Below are 13,555 nucleotides of genomic sequence, written 5' to 3'. Positions count from 1 at the left end.
TGACCGACAGCACCGCGGCTCGCTCGGCTTCGACGACTACATCGAGCTCTCTATCTTTATGGCGCAAGCGCGCGACGCGTTCGCCTACTGTGATCGAGACCGCAGCGGCCAGGTGCTCTTTAACTTCGACACCTTCCTCGGCACAGTGGCAACGATCTGGTAACGCGGTGTACGTGGCTGCGCCGGTCTTCTACATTTCTCTCTCTGTGTGTGAGCGTACTCATGCGCGCATGGCGCGCCCCCCCCCCCTTTCTTCCCTGCCCTCCCCCTCTCTATGTGTGTGTGTGTCTTTGTGCTGTGAAAGGGGCGCGGAGGCGGGTTTGCGCCTCGACGAAACGGTGCCTGCTGCTGACAACACTCCCTCCCCCCGCTCTTCGCATTCTCTTCTGCAACTACTCTAGCCAAGTAGAGAAGCAAGCCAAAGACGAAGAAGGAGCATCTATGCCCATACGTTTATGTGTACACTACACCCCGCGTGGCATCCAACGTGGTGCTGTTGTAGGGGGAGGGGGAACATCCCTGCCCCACGTGTAATGTGTCTTTCTGTGTCTGCCTGTCCCCGCCCTCGCGGAGCTCCTGCGCCTACGTACTCGCACATATCGGTGAGCGCATTCTACCGCTCTTCTCGCAAGGTGGCCCTCATGCCTTTTCCAACGCTCTCCCCTTCCTCCCCCTCCTCCATTGCCATCAGTAACACCGGCGCCCACAAAGGAGCCTCGCGTTAGGAAACCGCCTCTCTGCAGTGCACAGAGTCATTGATACAACTCCTGGTGCACCTTGACGCACCTTTCCCTGAATAACGTCAAGGAAAGGAAAAAGGATACGCACTTTCTACTCGAGCGCACGCGTAGGCACCAGCACACCCCCACACCTTGCACGCGGAGTTGTACACAGAAAAGCGTCGCTCCTCCATACAGTCACCCGTGCAGTGGCATCGCACCGCTGGGCCGTCACCTCACGCATCCGCTGAGCGACGCCCACAGGAGGGAGGGGCGGGCAGGAGAAGAAAGTACAAACAGAGTAGCGATCATACGCTCGTCGACGATTACGTACCACGCACACAAACACGCGAGGATGACGTCATCGTTGTCGTCCTCAACGCTGCGTCTGTCGCATAGCGCCACCATGGGCAGCACTGCCGCCGCCGCGGTAACAGGGGCAACAGAACCGGCGGTGGATGTCAGCCTGGATGAGTACTTCGAGGTCTGTCAGGCTTCTTCATCGTCCGCCTCCTCCTCCTCGTCCCGCTCGTCCTCGCCGTCCGTGTCGGAGCCGGCGACCCGATCTGTCGGGCCATCATCACGCGACGCTGCGTTCGGCGACAGAAGCAGCACTACCGCGGCACTCCAGCACCACCACTCGCGTGGCCGGCGAAATGTCAAGCCGGTCGCTGCTGTTGCTGCGGATCTCCCCACCTCTCTGCGAGGCAACGTTACACGGCCGTTGCTGCAGCGTCCTCGACCGCTACGCAGTCCATTTCTCGCGGATGTGCTCATATCCATCCCCTCCACGTTGGAAGACGAGGGTTTGCCACCGCACGACGCCGCGCCGTCTCGCCCGTCCACGTGTCCTTGTCCGCCTTTCCGGAAGCCGGAGTTTGTTGCTCCGCCGCACGGGAGCGCCGCGGCATTCTCGCGCAACGGTGCAGCCGTGCGGGGGTCGGCGGGCCACTTACTCGCGGAGTGTCTGCAACACACGACGCTGCCCTGTGTTCCTTCCCTTTGCGCACCCCCTTCGTGCTCTTCTGCGGTCGGCCACTCCTGTGCCGTGCCTCCGGGGCGAGCTAGCTCTGTGTTTGCGTTTCACCCACCGCCTGCAGGCACCGCCGCTGCCCGAGGGAAGAAACGTTCCTCTAAAACCATCACGACGCGAGGCGGGGCCGGTGCTTGTCCATCGTCGACGTCTCCGTCCACTGCTCCTCGCGCCGTTGCCGCTGCGCAAGTGGGCTGCCTCGCTCGCCAGCGGGCGGTGCTCTTCGATGTTCTTTGTGCCCTGCGCCAGCACCCCACGGCGAGTTGCGAGATGTACTCGGACAAGGGGGACTCACGTAGCAGCGCGCATGCTGACCTCTCTCTCGCCTCCTCTGGTGGCCCGTGGAGGCTGCGGGACGCTGTGCTGGCCGAGGCAGCTGCCAAGGCGTGGCCACTGACGTTCTTGGGGGCGCTGGAGCAGCTGCTGGAGGTGGCGAATGTCGTGGCAGCTGTCGACGCTCATGTGCGTGAATGCGAGCCGGCGCTCGCCCACCACACCTCGCGTGGCCCCACGGAAATGCACGGCGCCTTCGCTCACGATGTCACGGAGATGTGCGGCGATGTGCAGGACGCGTCCGTTGCCTTGGAGGCGACAGCAGCGCGGTCACTAGAGCGGCTGTGCTCGGTGCTGCGGCAGCTAAGCGCCGACTTTGGTCGATGGGTGCTGCAGCTGCAGGAGTACTTGCTAGTCGTGTGTGAGGGTGCTGCAGCGGCCTCGCATCTTAGCGAACACCAACCGCCCCCTCCTCTCGCGGAGAACGTGCGAGCCGCCCTTTACGAGAACGAGGAAGAGGCGCCCAAAGCGGGAGGTGGGAGGCAGTACCCTTTCCGCGCTGGTTCGTACATCGCGTCATCTGCCGGTGTGGCGGCCACAGTGCTGCCCGGGTCGTGCTCCTTGGCTGACCTTGTGGCGGCCGTTCGCGAGAATATTGTCCCACTGCAGCGTTGCCACGTGCTCGTAGAGGAAAGCGGCTGCTTTGAAGGGCTTGTGAGCTTCGACAGGCAAAGTTCTGCATCGAGGCCAACGGCGACCACGGGGGCGGCTGCAGCCAGTGGCGCTGGAGAGGAGGCGCCGCCGCGGTTGTTGTCGTGTGCGTTATTGGCCGCTCGCCTCCTTGACACACTCATCATTCAGGCCAGCGCATTCCAGGACACCTCGACGATGGATCTCTACCGCCTCTACGTCATGACGCTGCTCTACACCGCGTGGCCGTACGTGCTGCTCTGCACAGCAGCCATCTTTGGCTTTGTCCGCGGCATTGACCCGCCGGTGTGGCGCCGACAGCTGCCGCGGCTGTTTCGCTCTTCGTTCTCCCACGTGCGCATCGGTGACGCTAGCAGCCGCTTTCCCACAGACATCCTCTCGCTGCTGCTGAACTGCGTCGGGTACTATAACAGCGATGGCGTTGCAGCCTCCGCCGCCGCGGGGGAGAGAGGGAAGGGCATGGCACAGCGCACAAGCGTGCCGTCGTCATCGAGCGCTGGGCGCAGCGGTGACTCAGTCGGTGCAGTGTGGGTGCCGGGTCCTCGACAAGCCGGCGCCGGTAGAAGCGGCCGTCGCAGAGGGGAAGCCTCCGAGCAGCACGCCGCGAGGGCTGCGCTCACGTCGGCCCGCGCGTTTGTGTTGCGCAGTCTCGCCAGTTTCACGCGTCGCCACAAGCAAATCGCTCTCTCGCGGACCCCGATGCATCCACGACGCACCTCAGCCGCACCGGTCGGTGTAAAGGGCCACGCAGCGACGACGGCAGCCGCAGCCGCGAGAACTTCAGCTGGAACAGCGTCATGCCATCTTTGGCACACGAAGAGCATGAAGGAGATTCTGCACTACATCATGTACGAAGCCGGCGACCGTCAAGGCGACGAACCCGGCGCCGGTGATCAAGCTGGAAGTGGCACCGTCGCCGCGGTTGTAGCGTACGCCCAACAGAACCAGGACGTCCGCTGCCGCGTTGTGCAGGTTGCCGCACCGAGCACGGCCGTGGCGACGGTGGATGCGACGGGAAGCAGTAACGCTGGTGACAGCGCCGGTGCATTGCACTACGTGTACTTTCCCACAACAATTCCGCTCGGCTTTGCCTCCATGCTAGCGGAGGCCCTGGCAGGGCAGCAGCAGTGGCAGCAACAGCGTGGTGACTGTCGCGTGTCGAGCGTCGCCGATGATCAGGGCTGTCTGGCTCCGTCTTTACGCACATCTTCCTTGGGGCAGCGCAAGGCATCTGGCGGTGGCGACGGGATCGGCAGGCCGCGCTCACTCATGTGGTCCGAAGACGGGAATGCGGCGGCTGCTTCGGACAGCAACAACGGTGATGACGACGGAGGTGGCAGCGGCGATGAGGGCAGCAGTGTGCTGCGGCGGCGCGGCATATCGCTCTGGACGCTTGCCATCACTGAGTCGGACACCACCCCGGACGTGCGCTTCACTAACATCCTCGCTGGGGAGGAGGAGCAATACCTAGATGCGGCAGATACCGGTAGCAAGGCGTTTGGCCAGGGAGGTCAGGCGCAGCGGAAGCGGCGTTCCCATCAGCTGTGGATCAACGTCACCATCCCGTGTGCGCGCTGGATCACGACGGCGCTGCTCATCCCCATCGGTGTGGCGGTTCAGCGGCTGCAGGAGCGTCGCTTGCGTGACCTGTTCACGCTGTCGTTGCATGCAGACGCTGGCGGCGGCGGCAGCGGCTGCCTCTTGTCGCGTTCTCTGCATGCGCCCGTGCAGGAGGCACAGCAGCAGCGGCAATCAACGGACACGACGGCACCGGCGGAGCGGCCACCGTCTGGATCCCTCGCACCACTCGATGAGCTTGCCGGCAGAGGGCTTGTGAGCCGCACCGCCACCGCTACCGCGTGCTCTTTTATTCAGGCGTTGAAGCTGCTCGTTGACGTCGCCCTCTGCCGCGACCAGGAGAGGCTTGTCCACGGATTCCTGGAGCGACTGCACCGAGAGCCACGATGGTGGATGCGGCACGCCGAGGACGGCGGGGCGGCGGCGTACGGCCGCCTTGGCACCGCCGCTCCTGTTGTTTCCGCTATCTTCGCCGATGCGCTGCGTGGAAAGCGCTTCAGTGAGCTGGTACGGCTCTCTGTGCTCCCTGCGAGGGTGGGTGCTGCTGCTGCTGCGGTGGCGGCGGCGAGCACGATGACAGCCGCCACCCTCACTACACCGGGGCAGCAGGGTGGGCGAGGGGAGGAAGGGCACAGCAGCCCTCCCGTCGCAGCGGACATGCTCGACGTATTCGCATCTTTCCAGTTGGACCTCACCCTCCCTGACGCCTTCCAGCGCATCTTGCAGCCGCGGGACTTGAGCGTGTACGTGCAACCCTTGACGAGCAGGACGGAGCGCAGCTACCAGACCTACTTCTGGCAGCGCCGCCAGCGCCTCTACCTGGAGGAGGGCGACGCAGGGGAAGGGAAGGCATCGCCGGCCGCTGCAGCTGCATCCGGTTTAAATGGCATTGCGTTCGCCGACGTGTGGAGCTACGTCTTTGGCTACAAGTGCGCCCTCTACTACGCCCGAATCACGCTGCGGGAGCACAAGAAGCGCCTACAACAACGCGACACCCAAGATGCGCAGGCGGCCCAAGCGATGGGCCTGCCAGGACATACTGCGACGCAGCACCTGCGCTACGTGTCGCGAGGCCTGGGGACTGCCTACTACACCCTCAACTTCGCTGTGGAGCAGCTGCTCTCCTTCACGCAAAACGTCGCGATGCGCGTCGTGTATAACTTGGAGCGCCTGCTCGCCAAGGCCATGAGCCCGTCTCCGGAGTTGTTATCCTGCATGGAGCTGTGCTACCAGTTGGATGCGCTTCTACTAGAGCTGAGCATTGTGTCTTTCCCTGCTCGCCCGCCTGTTGCGCTGAACGTGCGGGAGCGGGGCATGCAGTCCCCTGCCGCCGAAGTGGTGCGCGCGGCGGTGCAGCGGGCGCTCGAGGTGGCGCTCGACCCTTCGCGCCTGCCTGTGTCGCACATCAATATCAGCACACGCAATGCCGTCGAGGCGCTCGTTGCGGCGGTCTTTGCCGCGGCGGAGAGCCACCCGTCCACCCTCGCCACGCATCTGAAGCCGCTGGTCGTGCGGCTGACTTTCAATCGGTACTACGGCACCGATGAGGAGATACGGTCGTTTCACTTTCGGTGACACACCTGCACACGTACACCGTTACATTGCAATGGCGCAGACGCGCATTACTATCTCTCGGTGCTGTGCTGTGTGTGTGTGTGTGTGTGCGTGTGTGTGCGTGCACACAGGTTTGGCGTGCAAGAAATGGCGAAGCCACAACGAAAGAAACCATGGCAATGACCGTGCACACACGGGCGAGGATGGGGCGAGGGGGGTTGAGGGTCGAGGGGGGCTGCGTACACGATGACAGAACGAGAACGAGGGAAAGATCGGACGTGGGGGGATCCTTTTGCGTGCGTATCACTCGCGACTCTACCCTTAAACTGCTTCTCCGTCCTTCCGCGCACCCCCCCCCCCTCTCCCTTCTCCAACGTCTCTATCTCTGTCACCGTCGCCGCGAGGGAGCAATGATGCCGCTTCTATCCTGCTCATCATCTCCTCCTCGTTCATGTGCCGCTTCTCCCCACCTCACCCACCCTTTCTGTAACGGTGGCAACGACGCTGCTGACGCTACACGGCCACCACCAAAACCCACCTCGCCGACTCGTACACACGTGCACGAACACGCACTTCTACGTACAACGGTCTAAGGCCCATGTCCGTCCCCGACCTCACGGCGGAGGAACTGGCCTACTATGCTTCCCTCCGCCTCGAAGATCCCGATGAAGCGGCGCTGGCGGCCTTTTTAGCGGACGTGGAGCAGGCGCACGAGGGCCACCCCAGCGATACCGGCACCGCTCCATCGAGCAATGTGGCATCCGCTATTGGGAACGGGGGAGCGCTTCTCACGCCAAGCTGGGTGCCTGCAGGTGCGCGCCTCGACAGCAGTGATGTGGAGGGGGTGCCGCCTCAACGTGGTGCTGCATCCCTCGACCGACAGCACTCTTCAACCTTCGTGTCCACAGGGCTGGCGATCAGGCGGATCTCCGCAAGGCTATTCCCTGCGCCTCGGTCAGCTACCACCGACAGTGGCACCCGCTACGGTGTCACACAGGTGCTGGAGAAAGACAGCCTCGTCGGCGGCGTAGCAGGTATTGCGGATGCCGCTCTGCAGACCCGGTGCGTTGAGCTTCCAGCGAGGCAGCTTACTTCTATTGCCCCTGTGCAGTGCTTCTTGAACGCCACACATGTGTATCTCCAGCACAACGCACTGGCTGGCCTGGAAGGCGTCGAGCTGCTCTCCCAGCTCCAGGTGTTGGTGGTGCACCACAATCAGCTTACCTCACTCGCCCCGCTGCAACAGCTGGAGTGCCTCTCGTACCTCGATGTGAATCACAACAACGTGAGCTCTTCGGTGGACGTACTGCTGCGCGACGAACTCCCCTGCCCGAGCCTTAAAAGTCTGAACCTCTCCAACAACCCGTGCTGGAGTCGGTGCGGCGGGGCAGTGAGTGACGGCGATGGTGGAGAGCGGCACCGCGCGTACGTGCAGCAGATTTGCACCGCTTGCCCACTGCTCGAGCGGCTTGACGACCTGGACGTTGATGACGGTGAGGAGGTGGTGCAGCACAGCGACAGTAGCACTGAGAGCGGTGTGAACGATGTGGCAGAGAGGCGGTCCGCCAGCGCCGCAGGCATCACCGTTAGGCGTGTGCAAGGCTCCGTGGAAGCGGCACGTGCAGCCAGTTCTCATGCACGTGTTCACGATATCCACACTCGCAGTAGTCCCGCGCCGCCTGGCTCCCTCGCTAGCGGCGAGGCAGAGCTCTCTGCTCGACCTCCCCGCAGTGCTCACGTGAACAAGGCCCGTTTGCTGGAAGAGGAGCAGGCACGGCTGGTGCAGCAGCTGTTCCTGCGGCGCGCCGCTGGCACTGCACCGGAAAGCCCGAAGGCGGTCAACACAGTTTCGGCCTCGCCCCTACACCCCAACCGCAGCAGGACCGGTAGTGGCCACTTCCACCCAAGAGATGCAGCGAAAGAAGCACCGGCAGAGCAGAAGACAAGGCAACCAGCCGACAGCACGGCTGATGTGTCTGCTCTCTACAGCACGCGGGGTGACACCCTCCAACTCTACCATAACTTGCAGTTCACGCAAGAGGTGAGTCAGGCACGGCTGCAACGCGACGTGGTGGCGCACTGGGACGACGTGTCGCGGGTGTTGCAGACGGTGCAGGCGCTGCAGCAAGACCGGCGGCGCCGAATACAGCAGAGGCTGCAGGAGCAGACGTCAGCGTACACGGAGTCGCTGATTATGCTCGAGAAGGAGTCGTTCACAAAGGACCTCGACCGCTATCGCAGCAGTGATGGGAGCCGGAGAGGTGCACCAACCGGCATCAACGCCGCTGCAAGTGCCCCTGTAGCTCCGCCGGCAGTTGCCACGCCGAACGCTATCGCAGCCGTGGCGCATACTAACGCTGCCGTTGATGGAAATTGTTCGTCGAAAGCCTCCTCCACATCCATTCAACCACCGGAGGAGCCCAAAGGGAAGACCAAGAAGGGTCCGAGTGTGCCGAAGCCGCCTCCGCGTCGTTGAGTTTCTGCTGTGGGCTACGCGTCTTGCTCTTTGCCCTCCTTCAGCTGCGGATGCGCAGGTGGTAGACGGAGGCGAGTGTGGCTGAAGTGTCGCTGCCTGCTCCGAGCGCCGGCAGCGGCTTCACCACCACCACTTCCCTCTCTCCAAGCACACGCGCACGCACGTTTGATGTACAGCGCACATCTCCCTCTCCCTCCCGTACGCCACTTTGTCTGATTTCGTTGCAAGCCAATGTGCGCTGGAGTCTCCCTCGAGTCGAGTCCCCCTCCCCCCTCCCTCCTCCTTCCTCCCACACGTGGGAAGGGCACATCTCGGCGAGGGAAGGAGGCAGGAGTGCCGTGAGCGCTTCCCGATTATAGGGGGAAGGTAAGATACTGCGTCAAGAAGGTGCAAGAAAAGGAAAACAGCATCGCTGCCCCCCCCCCTCCCTCCCTTCCTCCTCCCCCGTGAACGCATGCTGCACCCGTGTCTGTATATGTATCCGTCGTCGTTTTTGGGAAACGTCGCCACACCCGCACCCGCCGCCGCTGCAAAAAAGGGGGGCTGTTCGCATTTGTTTGTATAGGTGTCGGAGAAGCGCACGTGCGCTTCTCCCGCACATCCCCACCCCACCCCCTAAAACAGGCTTCCCCCACGTGTAGGGAGAGGGCTCATCTTGTCTCCTAATCACTGCCTGCCCTTCCCCTCCCCCACTGTCCGCACTCGCTCATGGCAATCCGCCTCCGTCAGACACCCTGGTGATCATACAAGCACACATAATGCGCCAGCCAACATGCTCGTGCGGCAGTGACACCCTCCCAAGGGCGGCGCCGGTGTCGCCACGCTGGCACGGGAGATAAATATGCCGATCCGTACAACCGGCGTCGTCACCAAGACGGTCGCCATCCGCTCAATAATGTTCACGGACCCGCCGGACAAGGCTGTGCCGCTGCCCAACGGCGCGGGCGAGGTGAGCGCTGTGGGGTCGGAGAGCACACGCTTTCCTGGTGGGCGGCCGCGTCGCGCTCATCCTCTTCTCTAACCCCCTCGAGGGGCGACCAAGGCGAGGGGATCTGGTCTCCCGTCATGTCTCGGCAACAGCCACTACGGTGTTGCGGCGGAGTACATGCTCACCAGCGAGGCGGACACGGTGCGCCTTCCTGGCTACGTGACGTGCGAGGTGACGGCTGCCGGCGCTTCCCGGCACCGGCGTGGCTGCACGGCTTGCTGTGAACAGCAATGCGAAAGGCCTTGTCCCAGACAGCGTCGGCCTTGTCGAGGGCGCCGGTGGCGTGAAGTGCCTGGCCGCGCTACCGGCGCACGCCGCGGGCTGCCGCGTGATGGCGCTGTCGTCCAGCGAAGCGAACGTGAAGCAGCGGCTGCATTGCGGGGTTGGTGGGCTTGCGCGACTGGGTGTACTGACGGGAGCAGCCGCAAGTGGGTCAAGGCGGTGCACGCGCTAACACCAGGCGGCCGCGCAGTGTGAACGCTCCAGGGAAGGAGGCGTGGGCGTGTCCTCTATGAACCAGTTGCTGGTGCGTTGTCCGCCGTCGTGGCTACATGGCCGTCAATGGCAACTTCGGACTAAAAGGAACGCGGGAAGGCTTTCACCTTGATCAGATGCTCATGGAACGAATGCTAATCACCGGCATCCGGGTGGGACAGCGGCGCCACTTCGAAGACATGCTTGAACTCATGGCGCTGCACAAGGCGCTCCCAGTCCTCGACGCGGGCCACTTCAAGCTGACGGAGCTGCCTGTCGTGTGCCGCCACCTGCAGACCTAGAGGCACTTTTGGTAAGGTGGGCATCACTGTGGATGGGCGTGGCGTGGCGAGAGGGTAGCATGCTGAAAGAGCCGTGTGCTCTCCGTTGCTGTTCGAGCGTCTACACCTCCCCCCCCCCTCCTCCCCTCTCCCTTGCTTCCGCCTGGCCCAACTCCCTGCGCGTGCATTCCTATTTCCGCATACCTCGCTTCGCTCCTCTCCATCCCCCGCCCTCTCTCCTGTGGTGCCGCTGGCGCGCTTGCCGTGGGCACTGTTCGGCAAGAGGACCTGCCGCATCCACCTCCTCTACCGCGAGCACGCCGTAACAGAGGACAGCAACGGGCAAGACGGGCTGCGCCTTCGCACAGATGCGCACGCCGAACTCAGCGCACATTGGCCTGGGCGGGGGAAAGGAAAATGCGCATCCGTGACGAGGGGTCGTTGGCCGTTCTATGTGGCTCTTTCAGCTGCGGCTGCGCGCGTGTGCATGCACGTGTATCCATCTTATTCTCTGTCGTCGTGACTTTGTGGTTCGTGATGGCGTGGCCGCCGGTCTTCGCCATTACCCTCACCCCCTGCCTCCCCACCCCACCCTGCTCTGCTCTCCTCCCTTGTGCGCACCGACAAGACGCAAAACAACAGAATCCCAATAAGCATGGAAAAGCGAACACAGGAAGAAAGAAGGAGACGATCGCACTGTCCTCGATACATGTGCGTGACATCGGTGCTCGGGGGCGAGATGACGTGCATTGTCTTGCCCTCCTCTCGAATTCGCTGGGAGGGTGGGTAGTGGTGGGAAACAGCGTCGGGTCGGTGCTTGCCTCTCCCTTGGCTCGATCCCTCTGGCACACAAGCCATCGACGCTCACCACGTCTGCGTTGTGCGGAAAGACATGAGTGTGAGTGGTGCGGCAGCTTTATGCTATCTCCTCCTCTTCTCTATCCGCGGCTCCGTGTGCCCCCAAGCCGTCTTCACCGTACGTGCAGGAGGAGTCGCGGTAGCCCTCAAGCACGCCCCACCGTGTACCTCTTTTAGTTTGTTGCTCTGTTCGTTCGTGTGCCGGCTTCACCGGTCTTCCGCTGTGTATATGCGTGTGTGTAACAGCGTGTGTGTGTGTCCTCTGGTCCGCCATAGGCGATGAACACAGAAAAACAAAGGCCCATACGAAGATCGACCCGATACACACCAACGGCCGCAGCATCTTCCGTGGCCGCAAGCGAAACAGGAAAACGGCGCACGGCCGCGCAGATCACATGCGCTCTGCCCTTATCACGAGTATCCTCGAGAAGGTAGAGAATGAGGTGCGCCAGCGTCTGCACGACGCGGCTGCCTTGACGTCGCCGGGTCCCTCCTCTGCCGTTGCCCCGCCCACCTTGCTCTCTCTCCTCACCCCGGAGGACTGGAGTGCTGTGCGGCGCTCGCTGAGGGAAGACGCCACTCTCCCACCCATCGCCGCCAGCGCAACGGATGAGGTGGAGAGTGCATCAGCAAGCTTCCAACCGGCGGCAGCGAGTGAGCTGCTGCAGTACGTACAGATGCGGTGCGCAGAGCTGCCCATGCGTCTGCAGATCGAGGCACTGCTGACACGCCGCTACGAGCACCTCCTGCGTCAGCACACGCGCGAGCTTGTCACCCTCAGCGAGCACATGGCACTGATCAGTCGTACTCCACCCACGTTAGCGCCGGCACCGCGAGGCTTTTCAGAGCCGGCGCCGAACCTCGCGCAGCTGCCGGTGGACGTGCGGGCGCTGCTGGCAGAGGAGGAGATGGGGCCGCGCCTCGAGCGTTGCCAAGCTCGCATCTGCGATCTGGAGGCGATGGCGCGGCAGGATGCAGAGGCCAAGGTGCGATGCTGTCAACGCATGGTGCTCCTCAGCGAGTTTGTGCAAGCGCTGGTGCGGCACGCCATGGCACACGTGCTGAAGGGCGAGGAAGAGCCGAAGAGCAACGCCGCCGTGGCGACGAAGCGGCCTCGTACGGAGCAGCACGCGTGACTGGCAGTCGTTGTCTTCGCGCGCGCGCGTGTGTGTGCGTGTGCAACGCTCCGTGTCGCAGTTTCGCTTGGCTTCATCGTCCCCCCCCCCCTCGTCGCCGCGTGGCAGTGCGCATGTGTCGGAGAGAAAGGGAAAGCGTTTCGTGCGAGACACAGAGAGGCGCTCGCAGCTTAATCCTGGTGAAGAAAGTCTGCTGCTCGTGTCGGCAGTCCTCCTTTCTTGTTGCGATCTTAAGCCGCTCTTTGGCCGAGTCGCAATGCGCGCCAGCGCCGCCGCCACCGCCAAATTCCCTTTACGGTACGTGCACGTGTGCCCCCGCATACGCACGCTGGGCCGCTTTCCGATAACCGGAAGATATCCGCCGAAGAACAGCAACGACATAAAACAGGAAGCGCTCCAAAAAAAAAAGCAGAGGTAGCAAGGAAAACGCCTGTAAAGACTTTCCAAAGTAACGTCTTGACCTCTTCCACAGGTGCAGGGGCATGCACTCTCGCCGGTGTAGCACGTGTCTGTCGAGCACTGAGATGCCTGCCAACCACGCAGCCCGGCTGAGGGAAGGCCACCATCGCGCTCACAGGCTCCGCTCTCGCACAAAGAATGTCATTCGCCTTTTACTCACCTCCATTTGTGGTGTCTCCGCTTGCGCGTGCTTGACTGAAAAGCGTTCCTCTGAGCCGCAGCACACGCCACGTGGCGCGGCCACCCGCACGTGCCCGCACCTCTTTCCCCACCCCACCCCGCCCCCGTCATCCTCCTTCCACGCTCACCACCGCCATACGCAAGGGTTTCAACCAGGGGACACACACGCACGGAAAAGCAAGACGATGGCGACGACATCGTCGCATCTCTTCTACTTTTTTTCTCACGCTCGCTTAACAGCCTCCATCCTTTTCTCCTCGCGAAAATCACTGCCTTTCCACGTTTCACCATGACAGACACAAATCACCACCGTCGCTCCGACACGGACAACAGGCGCAACGAAACAGCAGAGTTGTCCTTGTGCGGCCACCTCCTTGACCTCCCTCACGACGATGCTGGGCCACCCCACCGTGCTATCACCGGGCCCAGCGCCCACCCTTCGTGCTGACGGACAAGGGCTGTGCTCGAGCTGTGCCGCAGAAATCCACCAGTCGCCATCATGACGCTTGCGCCCACTGCTGTCAAAGACGTGCAGATGCAAGAGAGGGAGGAGTACCCCACGCCGCCACAGACTCATGGCAGCGTCCAACCTGCCGAGGCACATGCGGGGAAGCCATCCAGGCGCACGCCCCTCATGACCTCGGCGGACGTGGAAGATGGAGACAGCGTCCTCCGCACCCCCAGACAACAGCGCCGTCCTGAAGCTGGCCGCGTGAGGCGCAAAATGCGAGCACCGCGCGCGCGCTGCCAAGCACAGCTTGCATGGTGCCTCACGCCCAGACAAGGCATCGAGAGGTGAGAGGAGCACGAATGATGGACGGAAAAGACGCGAAGA

General features: G+C 62.9%; 3 protein-coding genes across 3 annotated transcripts; all 3 read left to right on the top strand.

Moving 5' to 3' along the window:
• Positions 1–1,074: 1,074 nt before the first annotated feature.
• LDBPK_131480 (hypothetical protein, conserved) lies at positions 1,075–5,889 on the top strand (the record flags this gene model as incomplete). The annotated part of the gene is made up of 1 exon (XM_003859310.1): positions 1,075–5,889. One exon carries the CDS (start codon positions 1,075–1,077, stop codon positions 5,887–5,889), a length of 4,815 nt encoding a protein of 1,604 aa, XP_003859358.1.
• A 577-nt stretch (positions 5,890–6,466) lies between these two features.
• On the top strand, positions 6,467–8,344 carry LDBPK_131470 (hypothetical protein, conserved; the record flags this gene model as incomplete). Its single annotated transcript, XM_003859309.1, has 1 exon — positions 6,467–8,344. The coding sequence occupies one exon, from the start codon at positions 6,467–6,469 to the stop codon at positions 8,342–8,344; it is 1,878 nt and encodes a 625-aa protein (XP_003859357.1).
• Positions 8,345–11,340: 2,996 nt separating this feature from the next.
• On the top strand, positions 11,341–12,081 carry LDBPK_131560 (hypothetical protein, conserved; the record flags this gene model as incomplete). Its single annotated transcript, XM_003859308.1, has 1 exon — positions 11,341–12,081. The coding sequence occupies one exon, from the start codon at positions 11,341–11,343 to the stop codon at positions 12,079–12,081; it is 741 nt and encodes a 246-aa protein (XP_003859356.1).
• Positions 12,082–13,555: the final 1,474 nt, after the last annotated feature.

This window comes from Leishmania donovani, chromosome 13 (assembly GCF_000227135.1).
Source record: "Leishmania donovani BPK282A1 complete genome, chromosome 13".
Taxonomy (NCBI): Eukaryota; Euglenozoa; class Kinetoplastea; order Trypanosomatida; family Trypanosomatidae; genus Leishmania; species Leishmania donovani.
The sequence above is the reverse complement of the archived record's forward strand: the minus strand, read 5'-3'. Positions and strand labels throughout refer to the sequence as shown.